General features: G+C 45.9%; 1 protein-coding gene and 1 pseudogene across 1 annotated transcript in view; both read left to right on the top strand.

The window, feature by feature from the left end:
- Positions 1-15275, top strand: part of ecd (ecdysoneless cell cycle regulator) — an 84127-nt gene that overhangs the window by 34281 nt on the left and 34571 nt on the right. Inside the window, exons 8-9 of the mRNA XM_084603699.1 lie at positions 4140-4344; positions 7934-8024. Coding sequence (XP_084459825.1) covers positions 4140-4344; positions 7934-8024 — 296 coding nt within the window. The remainder of the gene's footprint in view (positions 1-4139; positions 4345-7933; positions 8025-15275) is intronic.
- Positions 9756-11240, top strand: LOC146188242 (uncharacterized; annotated as a pseudogene).

Raw genomic sequence — 15275 nt, 5'->3', positions numbered from 1 at the left:
CTGGAATCAACTTGACATCGACTGTTGCGTCGACGATTTCGTCACCGCGGACAACGACTTCGCCACCTGTGGTCTCCGCACGGTTGAAGATATTGCGGAGGAAGCGTCATCACAGCCTGGCATTCCATGCAGTGACGAAGATGACGACGACCAAAGCGTTGATGACCCACCGCCGACGGCAGCAGAAACGATGCACGCCATCGATGTTCTGCGGCGCGCTATGACCTCCGAGTTTGTGTGGGAGAAGACAGCAGCCCAATTTTTCAGTTTTCAAAACTCTCTGTTATCAGATCTCGCGGAAAAGAAGGTGCAGAAGGATATACGCGATTTCTTTCAACGAAAATAAATATTTCGTACCTGTTCGAAGGCTTGAAAACGGATTTTGCTCGTTTTTTGGTGATACGAAATTTCGGGTGTTCGTCTCCCTTTGAATTTCGTATCACCGAGATTCTACTGTATTCAGAGCTTTCTTAGAGGAAGTATTCAGAGACTTGGAATGGGAACAGCTAGGGGTTAGGGTAGATGGAGAATAGCTCAGTAGTCTGTGATTTGCTAATGACATTGCCTTGCTAAGTAGCTCAGGGGATGAACGGCAAACAAGGATCGATGACCTGAACAGGAAAAGTAGAAAGGTAGGCTTGAAAATCCATATGCAGAAGACTAAGGTAATGTTCAACAGTCTTGGGAAGGAACAGCAGTTTACGTTAGGTAGCGAAGCACTGGAAGTAATAGGCGAATATGTCTACTTAGGGCACGTAGTAACTGCAGATCCGGACTAGGAAAGGGGAATAGCAAGGAGAATGAAGATTGGGATGGAGTGCATTTTGCAAGTATTTTCAGATTATGACTAGCAGCCTACTCAAGAGGAGAGTATACAACAGTTGCATCTTACCTGTACTCACCTATGGGGCTGAAACATGAAGGCTAACGAAAAGTTTTCTACTTATGTTGAGGACAACGCAGAGGGCTGTGGAACGAAAAATGGTGTGCAGAGTGGGTCAGAGAAATAGGTCAAGTTACTGACATTCTAGTGGAAACCAAGAAGAAGAAATGGGCATGGGCAGGCCATGTAGTGCGAAGAAAGGACAACCGACGGTCGCTTAGAGTAACAAACTGTATACCAAGGGAAGGAAAGCCTAGCAGGGGGCGGCAGAAAGTTAGGTGGGCGGATGTGGTTAAGAAGTATGCCGGGGTCAAGTGGATGCAGCTAGTACAGGACGGGGTTGATTGGAGAAGTATGGGAGAGGCCTTTGCCCTGCAGGGGACATAGTCAGGCTGATGATGATGATGGTGGTGGTGGAGTCCAAAAGGTCGGACCGAAAAGGTCAGCTATACTGTGGAGATCGTTTTTTGGCAATGAGGTTTTTTTTTTTTTTTTTTGAGTGATATAGACTCAAGCGGCATGCTGTAACCTGTCTTCGTGTCTGTGAAAGGTGCCATCTTGGATTTAAACAGGTACATTCGCATGGACTAGCTTGGCTATTTGTTCATAGTTGTCATTGGAGGTAGCAGCAACAATGATGCACACTTAGTTATCATAGAGGTGGCCTACAAGCAACGCGCGATCGCTTTGAAATTGGAGTAGCTGCAGCGGCTGCTGTGGTTTCGACGCCACCATCTCCTGCAGGGCAAGGAGAGGGATGGGTGAGAGGGTAAAATTTGGAGGTGCTTGCATGTTCCTCTCACTTTCTTCTCGTAAGTTCCAATTTGCTGTCTTCACGACCGTCGTTACCCATGGCATACCTGTCAACTTGATGTAAGTCCACCCCTCATGTAATGCCTCTCGTGGGCCTTTGAGGTACTAATAAATAAAAATAAAAATAAAAACTCTTCCGAATTTTTTGTAAAATGTACGAATATTGACCAGCCTTACGATTTTATGAATCTTGCGGGAAATTTTACGGAAAATGTTTTATTTTCGGAAAAAAAAAAAAGTGCGGACATCTATTAATATCATGGCCTCCGAGATAACACCACACGCGCGGAAGGGTAATCTCGGTGGCCATGTTAACACTGTTATGGTACCTTTGGCAGCCACGAGAGGGCAACACATATTTGTGATATCATCATCAGCAGCTGCAAACGTTGTAGTGACTTCTATCGTCTACTCGGGGGAACATGAATCCATATCCAAAACTCGATACCGCCTCTGCCAGGCTAGTGGCTGTTCCTTTGTTCACGTGTTTGGACAACTTTGGTGTTGGCCTCTGTTTTTGCGTGATCTGCGGCCGCGTCCGACTCAGTGTGACTCTGAAGTTTTAGTAGTAACGGTTTTTCAGTGCAATGGCGCAGTGTAATCTCAATGGTTATGCTGGGCATACTCTCCATTCCCCACAGTAACGCTGAATGTGAGAGAATATTCAGCTCTGTTAACAAAACTCGAATGGAGTTTTGCTCATCTGTTTACTCTAGAAAGTTTACTGATGGTGAAAGGACACCAGAGTGGCACCTGCTTTGAGCAAGCCTACACAGAGAAGTTTTTGAAGCAGGCGAAGTCAGCAACTGCAAGAGTGTTGCAAAAAGAAATCATGACACAATGGAGTTTTCGCTCATTACTCTACGGGACACGAATTTTGCTTGTGGGTGAGTGAGCAAGGGTGTCGCTAAAGATAACCTTGCTCTACGGGACACGAATTTTGCTTGTGGGTGAGTGAGCAAGGGTGTCGCTAAAGATAACCCTTGCTCCCCCCCCCTGGTCGCTGAGGTTTTACGAATTTTAAGATCTTCAGGTTGGCAGGTATGCCATGGAAACAAAGCGTTATAGCTTCGTGTCCTGCGCGCATTCATATGCCCACTTTTTTGGGGCCAATCGGATTGCATTAGTGCATGTGCATGAAGGCAGATCACGGTAGCAGATCATGCTGTCTTGTAACTCTCTATTGTTAGCTTGCAGACAAAATGTGGGAAGCAGTGCAGTTCGGCATTTTTAAAGCCAATTTTTGCAGAAACGTTTATTTCTTAAAGTTCTCAGATTTTTCAGACTGTTCGATTATTCAGACCATTCCCCAAGTCCCACTTTGTCTGAACTATTGGTTGGTGACTGTACAGTCTATGCACAATGCTCCTGATATCAAAAGTTGCCAGCGACTTCTTATGCAGTCACACTGGTACTCACCATGACTCAACAGGGGCGAGACAATGAACACAGGACGGGTACTCACTGTCAACACAAGACAAAAAGCGCGCTGAATATTTTTGTTGTTCACATTTGTTTCTTTTCTGCTGCGTTCCTGAAGCTCATGCTAACAGAAGAATGGCTAACACAGTGCAGTTGTTCAGTTCAGCTGGATGCATTAGCTGAGCCATTCGACGGAGACAGGTAGACACACAAGTGCTGATCTTCCAACTGACGTTTATTGGGTGTAACTTCGTATTGAAATGGCAATTTTGAAACGTCAGAAGCACAAATTTTGTGGCGAATCATTTCTTCAAAAACTGCAACTCTGTACTTGTCAGAGCAAACGAAGGCACACCAATACATTTGTTATGTAGCTTAGCTATCTCGATGGCTGTTGATTGTAGGCAGAAGTTTCACTCAATAAATGTCGATTGGACGTTGGGCGCGTGAGTGTCTACCTGTCTTCGTTGTGTGTTTTGCTTGCTGCACTGGTATGTGTCATCAACACTTTAGCAATCTTGGAGAAAATAAGCACACCATTCAATCATACCACCCTGAACTCTTCTTCGCCCCATCCATTTGTCCCCGAGCAAAATTCAGCTGTCCATCATCTGTACTCCAACTAAGGCACGTGTGTACCATCAGTGGGCCTCAAGCTGCTCGGTAAAGTGTATTCCCTGGCACACGCAGTTAAACATTTTGCTAAGGTGTATCTTTGTCCAGTGTCGCACTTCTGTATGGTTTTTGCTACTCAAAAGCAAGTGTCAGCCCTTACCAATTGTATAAGTGTAGTTCTGGCAGCCATTTTGAAAGCACTTTGCTCTCTACGCATGCACCTGACCAGCATGAGTTGCCATGTTGACATTGATAGAATTCCTCGAGTTCCTCATTGTGTTGCTTGTCACTACATCCAGGGGGCACGCACGAGATGAAATATTTCAAAGGGGGCAGCTACTTCTAAATGTGCTGCCTTTTCATTGCACATGCCGGTTTTAACTTTTCTTTTTTTTTCTCTCTTTAGGGTGAACTGGAAGGATCCAAGCTGTACCAGAGCCTGCTTCAGCGTGCCCAAGAGCACTTTGTGCAGACGGTCTTGGCAGCAGGGGGCGATGGCGAGAGCCGGGAAAGGCATTCGGCCAGCGTGCGGGTTGCTAGATTGCTGCGAGGCCTCGATGTCAACGTCGAGAAACTGCGCGAGGAGGCCAAGAAGCTTGGGGAGCCCGACGGTGAGTGCTGGCCCTCGTCTGTGCTGCTCGCTGGTGATGTGGTACTAATCAGGGGGCACTATAATAACAATAATGGTTAGTAATAGACTTTTAACATATTTATTTGATCATTCTTATCTCTTTTGTTGCACTTGAGCATGTTGGGCTTTTGGATAAGGAGTTGAGTCAGCAGAGAGAAGGACCACATGTTCCAGTTGCCAGGTTGCTGTCTTCAACATTCATCTGAATAACTTGATTTGTAGCTCTTCGGTAATTGCAAATTGAGTTGAAACCGGTCTTGAAATATGTCTTTCTCTGCCAGGATCACCCCAATCTACGCTTTGAGTAGGGCTTACGTCTCGCAAAGGAGCCGTTTTTCTGCCGATGGCTGTGTAGCTAACCAGCGCTTTGTAAGCCAGTTTTACCTGTATTGGTGAAGTGACGGTGGTGTGTTACTTGATACGTTGGCTGACAGGACAAAATCCAAAAAGCGTGGTGAAGGTGGCAGCCGTATTGCGTGATTTATCTTCTTAAGTTTTTTCCTGTAGAATTCCACTGTTAGGTTTGTCACGGTGCCACAAAAAAGAACTTGCTAACCAGGAAACGTAGTTACGAAACGTATGTGAAAAAATAAAGGCATCGCTGGCTGCCATTTTTTTTGGTTTGTTTTACTTGTACGTTTTACTTCCAGTATGGGCAGCATGCCTCTTCTGTGCAATTTGCAAGCTGTTTTAGATTCCGCTATTGTTTGCACGTGCAGAAAGCCCAAAATTTTTTGTGATAACTTTCCCACGGCCTGAGCAGACGTTGGTGGATGGAAGGCTGCAGTGAAGAGAAGGGGCGCACGGAGTGGACAATGTTCAGGCTTAACGATCCCATTTTTTGTACTGCGTTTATGGCAGCGGCCTTAACCTAAACAGTCCTCATCTATTGGGATTTTTAAGCTGCAGACGATGGGGAAAATTTGGACAGCAGAAACATGCCTTCGAGTCAACCCATGTTGAGTCTGAACTGTACAGTCTGTGTTGCCAACACTTATGCTTTGGCCGGTGTGTTGATGCCATATCGCCATGGAAACATGGGAAATCAGTGTTGCCAGAACTGCTTCCCTCTATGTGCTACGTTGCTTGAGCTGATTGGGGGGAAGTCAAGCACAAGAGGCATAAGGTGACACTTGTTTCATATCAGATTAGGGCAGATTTAAAGGACACTTCATTTTTGAGTTCGTGTTGTATCTTCTGTAATGATGCGTAAGACATTACTGTACATGAATTGTTTCATGACATTAGCCTATAACCACTGAATAATTTATAATCGAATTTCTTTGTCACTAGTTTTGGTTTCGATTTCAACAGTCGAGCGACGACTGACATCAAAGTCAAGTCTAGGTCTCGTGAGGGATGTAATATAATCCTTCCTGTGTTGTTTTAATTCACCAGAACACCAAAGTCAGCCTGCCTCAAAGACAAGAATTACAAAAGCTGTAGAGTCACTGATTATATCGCTGTTTCTTCATGCCGCGCTTGACCTAGACTTGATTGTGACATCACAGCCATCTCTCTGCTGCTGAAACCGAAGCCGTAACTGGTGAGAAAAGAAAATTCAATTACAAATTACTTAGCAGTCGAAGGCAAAGACCGAGTGGCGATCCATATATAGGAATGGGTTACGCATCATTGCCGAAAAGAAAAATGACAACAAAATTTGGTGTCTATAGTCCTTTAAGGGGCGACACGGAAATCAAATTGCGAAAAAGCAGATTTTAGAAATCAGATTCGGAATCTGAAAAGCCTGTTCGACCACATTACGAAAAAAACACGAAGGCCTTGAAGAGCCACTTGTAGGCGCTGATTGGTTGCGCCAGTCACGTGTCGCTCAGCACGCTCTCCGAGTGGCTGCTGGAAAGCGCGCCAATGTTCGCGGTCTGCGTCGCACACGCTTTTGTCAACTGCTCGGTAGTTTGTGAGTCCGCGGCTGCCGTTCTGCATTTTTCGTCACCCCCGCTGTTATGCGAGGCTTCGTCTGTGTGCCAGTGATGCAGTGGCGCGCGGTGCATAAGTATAGGACGAAGTATGCGTGCGGGAAGCACGAACGCAAGCCTCCTATCCAGAAAATGAAGCGATCGGCGGCAAATCGGACAAAGCGAGGAACGGGTCGGCAAAAACGCTTCTTGAAAAGTATCAACGCACCGTGCGGTCCGTCCGAAAGGCAAAGAAACGGAGGTGGTGGTGAAAGCGACAAGGATATCGCACTTATGTTTCGACGTGGTACGGCGCCAATGAACGGAAGTCTCCAGACGTGCGGCAAGCTCGGCTGATGCAACCGCGCAGCGGCACGGATATGCCCCGACGCACTCGACGGAGATATGTCGCGAAAGGCCGACCTGCCCTTGGAATCAATGCTAGGAAGTGAACCCGAAGACCCGGCGCCGTCAACCAATGTCGCAGTGCAGTGCCGACACGGGGAAAGTTCCGTTTTCGCGACGGTGGGTGACGTCAATGCGGCGCGAGCTCTCGAGTACGACTGCGAACGTTTGTGCAACCGGAATAGCACCATTCCATGGCGCCTAGGCTCGAAATCGATTCCCAGCAGTTAATCCGAGGTCCCAGCTCCAACGACTAGCCACGACATCGCGATGCGCGATGCAGTTCTGATACGGTTAGACTTCCGTTTTTTTTTTGTTGCGAGTGATGCGCTGCCAGGCTTACGGCAAAATTTTGCCTAATCCAATTCGCGCCATTCAGGTGCCTGGAACCGCGTTCTGTGCCCTCGGAAACAACCCAGAAGGAAGCGTGCAGCGTAGCGATACAGTATTTCAAGGCAGAGGTGTGTTGATGGGTGAAAAGTAGTTGTGCAACTTTAATTTCAGTTTTCTCAAAAGTGCCTTTTGACCCAATTGTCCTGCTTGCAGAAAGCACGGCAATGGCTTGATGGATTTTCATGAGCTTTGTTGCATTATATTTCTTGGTAATTTCTTTATGCACTGACATTCCCATGTATTCAAATATGGTGTCATTCTTTTATTTTTTAGCTATTTTGAAATGGTGAAAATGAGTGCATTTTGCAAGCATGGAAGTAATGTTCTGTGTAAAAAATATCAAGCTGATAAAAATATTTGAGGAATGTCACTGCATGAACCACTCATATAGCTAAAATATAAGACCAACTATGGGCTTCTACTACGTCTTTTTGTCACGCCAGGCTTTCTGCAAGTTTGGTAAACAATGAAGCAAATATAAATTTCTAATGTCAAACCTACTGGAAATATCTTAATGAAACTTTGTAATTAGCCATTCAGCAGTTTCCAGTAAGCATGCCATGTTTCATTGCTCTACTACAAAAATTAAAGAATTTCACTTCGATCCTCATGTCCCCCCTTAAGGCAAAATGTATGGAGCACATACAGTTCAGGAGGAAACTCTGCAGATTCGTCGCAGAACTGCTGAAACCTAGAAGGCTGGACATTATGGGTCCTCAGAAATCAGTAATTGTATTCTTTAGCCTTTTCTGTTTTTCTTTGGTGGGATTTCTGTCAGATGTGTACGAAATTGAGAGCGAAGTAGTCTAATGCTTCTGTGGTTCCTTGTCCTTCCCTCGTTCATTATGACAGATGAGAAGTGGATGGAGGTCACCCCGCAAGACTTGGACCAGCTGCTCGAGGAGTACTCTTCACGTGGGGCTGGCAACCAGCAGAGAGCAGGGTGCGTATCACTTCCCTGGCAATGCCAGGGGTCACATCATTGTGAGGGATCAATACCGGTCACAGGCAACATCCGGTGATCAAGTATCGCATCTTTCTTTACGAATTCTTTGAGCACACCTGTGTATTTGGCTTGTCTATTGTGCCTTTGTGTTTTCTTTTTTCATGCCATAGTGCTCTTATTGTGCACAAAGAATCCCCGTGACCACTGTAGGTAGAGGTGCCCAATGTAATGTAGAGAAACAGATAATAAGGGGGCCACAGAAGTGCATTTAAAATTTGGTTTCTCAAAACTGTCTTCAGGCAAATCAGATGTGTCGAAAGATTCCAAATGTTGCAAACCGTGCCTACAGGGCTTGCTATTTTTTTTTCCTTAACACTGTGTCACTAAGCTTTCCAACTTCGTCGTCTGCACAGTTCATATTCTTTTCCTGCCGCTGGCAGAAGTCGGCCTGTCGTCATTGTTTTGAACTGTTTTTAATAATACTCTGTTGCTAAGCTTTCCAATTTCAATGTCATCTGCATACTTCATATTCTTTTCCTGGCATTAGCAGAAGTCGCCCTGCCATTGCTCGTTTTACTCGCATATTGGTTGCCATGCATCTGCCCTTAAGGGGAGACACGGGGGTTTGCGGCCGAAAAATGACAAAAAAATTGACTTTTCAAAGTATTTTTTTTCCGAATCTAGATGTTCTGAGGAACCCATACATAAAATATTATAACTGTCAGTTAAGTATTTATTGACTTATTGCTCTTCAAAGTCATCAATGTGACAGTTTTCCTCGCGAAAATGACTGAAAAAACGGTCAAATTCAAAAGCGTGCCATACAAGAACGCCGCTGCGGAGCGCCACCATTTTGGTTTCGTTTGAAGCATGAAGCTCTCTGCTATCCGTTTTTAGTGGGAAACCGTGCATGCGTCTGGCAACAGCAGAGCCACAAGCCAGTAAAAAAATAAAGAATACTCGCACCGCATTGGCGCTTTTGTGTCACGTGCTACGAATCCTGCCTCCCTATTGGACACTGCGAAATCGTCTGCTAAAAAGATACAAAAAAACGGCATCGCGTCCGCCATTTTGGATTGAGCTTTCTCGAACACGCTACAACGCTACGATGGCTGGTGGTAATAGAAAGTTCCGCACTGCGCACGCATTCGGAAAGAAGAAAAAACGACGGCAACCGCGCCCGCAACGGCTGCAGTCACGCGAAATGCTGCCGGATGCACCGACATCGGAGACCGCCGACACTTCGAGCCCTGCTGCGGCGTCGTCTCAAGATGCTGCAACAACCGACGGAGCCGGGAGAGCCGTCCGTGTAGACACGCCTTTTCTGTCCGACGCCGATAGAACAGAACTAGAACATCGCGCGACGGAGGCACAGCGTGAACTTTCGTCAGTTTCAGGCACTCGGCGAAAGCGGTCTCTTTTGGGATCAACGATCGAAGATGCGCCCGCGTCAGGAACGCCGTTCACTGTGCTAACCCTAACCTCCGTGAACGAGCTACTTGAGTGCGTGAAATGCAAAGTGTGCGGCGGTTCCGTAAGCATTGCAAAAGGTGAGCTGGAATTTGGGCTTGCTGTTAAGCTCGCGCTCAATTGTGAAGTCTGTGGGCAGGTGAAAACCACTTGGAGCTCGCCTAGGGTAGGCACGAACGCAACCTGCAAGCCTTTCGAAGTCGACGTTCTCGCCGCGCATGCTGCTGCAAGCACGGGGAACGGGCAGACCGCGTTGAATGACATTTTCTTCGCGCTCAATATTTCGCGGCGTGGTATGCACTGTAAAACATACCAAGACTACTTGAAAGGCAAGTTAAACCCTGCTGCTCTGAACGCTGCCGCACAAGTGATGATTGACTGTGCTGATACTGTGAAACTTACCTACCGAAACCTGAACTTTGGACACACGGGAAATATAGCTGTGTCGTTCGATGGAACGTGGCTCACTCGGGGCCATTCCTCACATGTATGTGTTGGGACTGTAATTGAGCTTTTTACGGGCTATGTTCTCGATTTTGTGGTTTTGTGTAATTTCTGCCTGGGATGCCGCTTTGGTCCTAAGGAGGGCGAACCAAACTTTGAAGCGTGGCAAGCGGGCCACAAATGCCAGAAAAACACCTCCAGCAAGCCAGGTGAGATGGAAGTTGAAGCAGCCAAGATTCTGTTCAGCCGGTCAATTGAAAAGTATGGACTGCGCTATGTAACCATGCTTTGTGATGGTGACAGCCGCGCCTTCAACAGTCTTCAAGACGCGAATGTGTACGGATATGTGCAGATTCAAAAAGAAGACTGCACCAACCACGTCAGCAAGAGGATGGGAACAGCACTTAGAAACCTAGTGCATAAAAGGAAGGGAGAAAATGGACCAAGCCTCAGCGGGAAAGGAAAGTTGACTGGTGAGCTCATTACAAAGCTCACCATGTACTATGGCTGGGCACTGAAAACGCACCAGGGTGACATTGACAAAATGCACAATGCGGTGCTTGCTACATATAGCCATGTGACATCAACGGATGCAGAGCCAAACCATAGTCTCTGCCCTCAAGGGCAAGAATCCTGGTGCAAGTATAACCAGGCTTTGGCTAAAGATGAGCCACCACCAAAGCACCGCTATAATTTGCCAGAGTATGTCGCAGCTGCACTGAGGCCTGTTTTCATCCGCCTCTCCGACAAGAAGTTGCTGCAGCGCTGCCAAAGGGGAAAGACCCAAAACTCAAATGAGTCTCCATTCCATCATTTGGTCCCTGGTGCCCAAGACTAAGCATGCCTCATTGTTTGCAGTGCAATCTGCTGTGGCCGAAGCAGTCATTAGATTCAATGCCGGCAAGGAATGCGCTACCAAAGCCATTTTGCAGCAGCTGAGCGTGAACCATGGCACTATAGCCATTGATAGGTCAGCCGAGAAGGATAGGCGTCGGCTTGCGGCATCTGATGCAAAGCATGCACGCGCAGAAAGCTTCCGCAGCGCAATGAAAAGAAAGCGCACAGTTGTAAAAGACAGTGATTACATGCCTGGTGCATTCTAGAGGTCAGCCCTTTCGTATCCATGGTTGCTTTTGGCCATAATAAAGTTTTATGGTGTTCTAAAACTTATTTTCTTGTTTTCTCAAAATGGACTTTTTTTCCACGCTGACAACCCTTGCCCACAATATCTTGAGATCTACTGGCCCAATTTGCATCATTTTTGTTGCATTTGAAAGCTTATGAGATGCTTTCTGCAATCATACTAATATATTTACATATTTTTGTGCATAAATATAAATAGCAGCCAATTTATCTGTTTCAAGAAAATCTCATTTCCAGACTAGAAATTTCCAAAGTCTGTAACTTTTTTGGGGATTGGTTTAAAATTATGCCTATGCTATGGTTGCATTCCCTGGTCCTTCTAGAGCATGTAAATGCAAAATATAGGCCAGTATTTGCATTGCAAGTTGCCTTAATTTTGGGCAAGGTGGTCCAACATGACACATTGAATATCTTCACATCTATATAAGTTAGGTAAAATCCAATTACATATTTGTTATCAGCAGAAAAATCTACATCAGCAATAAAAATTTCAACCTTGTAACTTAAGAAATAAGGAAAAAAGGTCAAACCCCAGTGTCTCCCCTTAAAGGGGGAGGCTACCTTTGAATACCAACTTTGTTGTTTCTTGAGATAATTGAATGAAATTTTCAGGGTAGACTCATGGCGTAGCCATTTGAATAACTGCAAAGTTTCATGGAGCTGCGCACATTGGTACTCAAATTAGAGAAGTATATCAGAATGGTTCACATGGGTTCCTTGTTCCATGCCTGGTGAACTTGCAAAATGTGTTGGTACTATGAAATTCATTATGAAGGTTCCTGAATAGGTACCACAGGGCAAGACAGAGCCCTTTTTTTTAATTTCCCTGCCGAAAACTTTTAGCAGTGCATTGAAGTTAGTGCCACTAATTGGACTTGCATTAGCCTAATTTTGATTGTTTATTATAAATTCCAGACTCAATAATTTGAAAAAATGAGCTTGTCTTGCCCTCGGAAATTTATTCAGGCACACAATAAAAAAAACCAGGTGGGAATCCGATGAGCGGTTCCAGAAATATTGCGGGAATAAGCAACCATACCATGAAAAAAATTCATTCTGAGAAAATGGCCCTTGAAGTTTAAAACAGCATTTTCAAGTCTAAAGTTTGATTTTCACTGCAGCACGTTGTGCCTCCATCTCCCCGATTCCCTCGGAAAGTGCATTTTCATGCGAACAGCGGACGACGCGTTATCGCTTGCGATGACAGACGCGATACGGGAGGCCGAGATCGCCGAGGTTGATAAGGTCGGTACAGCAGGCACGCTTCAAACGCCGGCTCCTTACGTTGACGCGAAAGATACGCAGTTGGAAGTGGCAGCGCAGTCGGTCTAGTAGTGATGTAGCAGAAGCAGCACTAATAGAAGCGTCTCTGTGCCCGTTGACAACGCTTTTCGCTAACTTCGTGATTCGAACGGCATTCACAGAACAGCGACGTATGCAGTGTTTTGAACTTCTTAGCGCGCATCGTGGCCGACCGTGCAATAATCCACAAAGTGCACATAACCGTTCAAAACACGCCACCAGAATTCGTAACGAGCGATGATCACGGCGATCTCAAAATGGTGAAACGTGGAGCTATTCAGCGAGCGTACAAAGAACGCCAGCTCAGTAGCAAGCCGGAGCAGACGACGCGCCGGGGAGGGGCTACCGCGTCAGCGCGCGCAGCAGCCAATAGCAGTCGCGCGATCCCCCGCGTTCTCACGGAGCGCGCGCTTTGTCCAATCACAGCCCGAATTCGAGACGCGGGAAGCTCAACAATCCCTGTGAGGCCCCCAATCACAAGCGAGCCACGCTTCTGCTACGCCGCGGATGCCGCCGGCAAAGGCAATATGGAAAAGGGCAAGCATTCACAAACAAAACAAGACCAAGATGGCGGCGCTCGGTTCAGCGGCAGAGAAATGGCGCGCGCGCGAAGTTTGGGTACTTTTGCCGTTCGCTCGCGACTCTGGGGCTGCCGCGCCCAGTTGTATATTTAATTTAAAGCAGTTCCACGATGAATTAGGCGTTTATAATTATAGGAAAGGTAGTTTATAACATATACAACCGAGATATGTACTTTTTGAAAAGCCGACTTTTTCGCGATTTTTCGACTTTTAAAGCCCGCGTCCCCCCTTAAGGGGGGACGAGGGTCTTAAAACTAACTTTTTTAGTTATGGCTAGAATCTCACGAAACTTTGCACACAGATGTAGTTTTCTCTCCTGATTTCAAAAATGTAATTATAATTGAGCTGGTGGTCTTAGATCAAAAGTTATCTAACAAAGTCCAGAGCATAATTAGTGAATTTCTTACTCAGCTTTGATGAACTTTCTCATTGCACTTTGTTGCTTTTAATTACATGGATTGATAGCCAAAGTCTTCCCATACCCGATGACATCCTTCGTTTTTCTCAAAAAGGCACGTTATCCTCACATATTATGGTGAGAGTAAAAGGCTGCATTATTTGAAACGAACTCATTAAGCTAATCTCAAATTGACATTTATCCATTGCCTAATCTAAAAAATTAAAAATGTCATCGGGTACTTCATTTCTCTCTGAAGAAAATGGTACCAAAGTTATTTGTGTGAACTAAAAAGAAGTTATCAAAACCCTGCGCAAGACTGTAGAGATCGACCAAAAATATGAAACTGAGAAAACGGCATTTGAAGTTTGACCACATATTATAACTTGAACAATCAGTAGCCTCACTGCGATATTTCTCACCAAAAATGTCATGCTCTTTCCATTTCCAAAACTGTCTTTGGATTTTGAATATGTCAACTAAAACTGAATCTATCACCAGTACTCGTGGCCAAGGTAGTGTATGCCATTAGGAAATCAGCAAAATTTTTGACATGCAATTTTATTTTAATGGCAATTTGAAAAAATCTCGATAGAGTAATGTAAGTGTTGGATCACCCCCTGATCTTTTCAATATGACTGCAGTGATGCTAAATTTGTCATTGTCACTCGGCAACAATGTAGAGAAAAAGCACAGTAAGACTGAGTGCAGTGTCCAGAAACAGCACTGAGAAAAACTTATTTGCTTTTGAGACCTTTAATTTTGCTACACTGCAGCTATGGTAATATAAATGGAATCGTTGTGAGGCTTTGTTTCTTATGAGAAAGGCTATATACTAAACATATAATAGTACCCTCCCCAAATACTGGTAAAAGCTTGCCACAAAGTCTAAATATACCGCCACTAGAACCAGCGTCAGAAGCTTAATTTACCACTTCAAATGCCTGTGGCAGTGCCCTTTAAGGCAAACAAATACTCAAAGTTACGATAAAACAGTCTTGCAATATTAATAAACTTGCACAAAGTTGAAGGCTAGAACACAGCGGCATACTAGAATGACCTAATAAATTGGCTAATGTTCCAGAATGAAACTTTGCTACTTTGCTGTACAGCGCATGCAGGGCCGCACGCGGGGTCCCTTGCTGGAGCTAAAGCTCGAACTTTCACACCCCTTGATCGCAGCGACGCGATTACTTCGGCACTGTACACAAAAAAAAAAAAAGAAAAGAAAAAACGAAACCGTCCGCGGAAGAGGAATGCGGGCGACGGCATGTCAGGCTCGCCTGTCGTCTGAAGCGACGCGATAAAAAAGCAACGAAGTGGTAGCGTTGGTGGGGACCATGAGTATCAGCCGAACAGTTAAATCTATCGATGTTATCTTTGATGCCTCTGAACCGCTCGCACACGATTATATGCCGCCGGACGTGCTGCAGCTAGGTCGAGAACACGACGCGCGACCCTGGCAGCGCAGCCGCCGTACTCGTTCTTCGACGCGCACTCGCTAGGCGCTTCCGTTTTCAATACACTCCTGATACGGCTACGTCCACCAAGCTACGTCTAAAGACCAGCACCGGCTGCGGGAACGACTGATAAGATTGCGAAAGCGCATCATAAACGAGCGAAGCAGCAGCCGCGACGAAGAACGTTAAAAACAAACAAACAAAAAATGGCAGGTCGGTCGCGCTGGCCAATGAGAAGCGCGAGACGAGGGGCTCGCTTCGCGAGCGCGTGCTCCAGCCAATCAGCGGACCGGAAACGGCTTTCGGAAAACCCGTGACAGCGGTCGTTCTGTTTGAGCGACGTCATTTGGAGATGCCGCAAAATGCGCACGAAGAAACAAGCTTCAGAACAAGTCCAAGATGGCGGCGACCTGCCGGCTGCTTCACCCGCGGCGCGCGCGGGAAGTTCGAA

This window comes from Amblyomma maculatum, chromosome 5 (genome assembly GCF_055883805.1).
Source record: "Amblyomma maculatum isolate TAMU_Amacu chromosome 5, ASM5588380v1, whole genome shotgun sequence".
In the NCBI taxonomy this organism is placed as follows: Eukaryota; Metazoa; Arthropoda; class Arachnida; order Ixodida; family Ixodidae; genus Amblyomma; species Amblyomma maculatum.
This window is presented reverse-complemented; position numbering and strand designations above follow the sequence as displayed.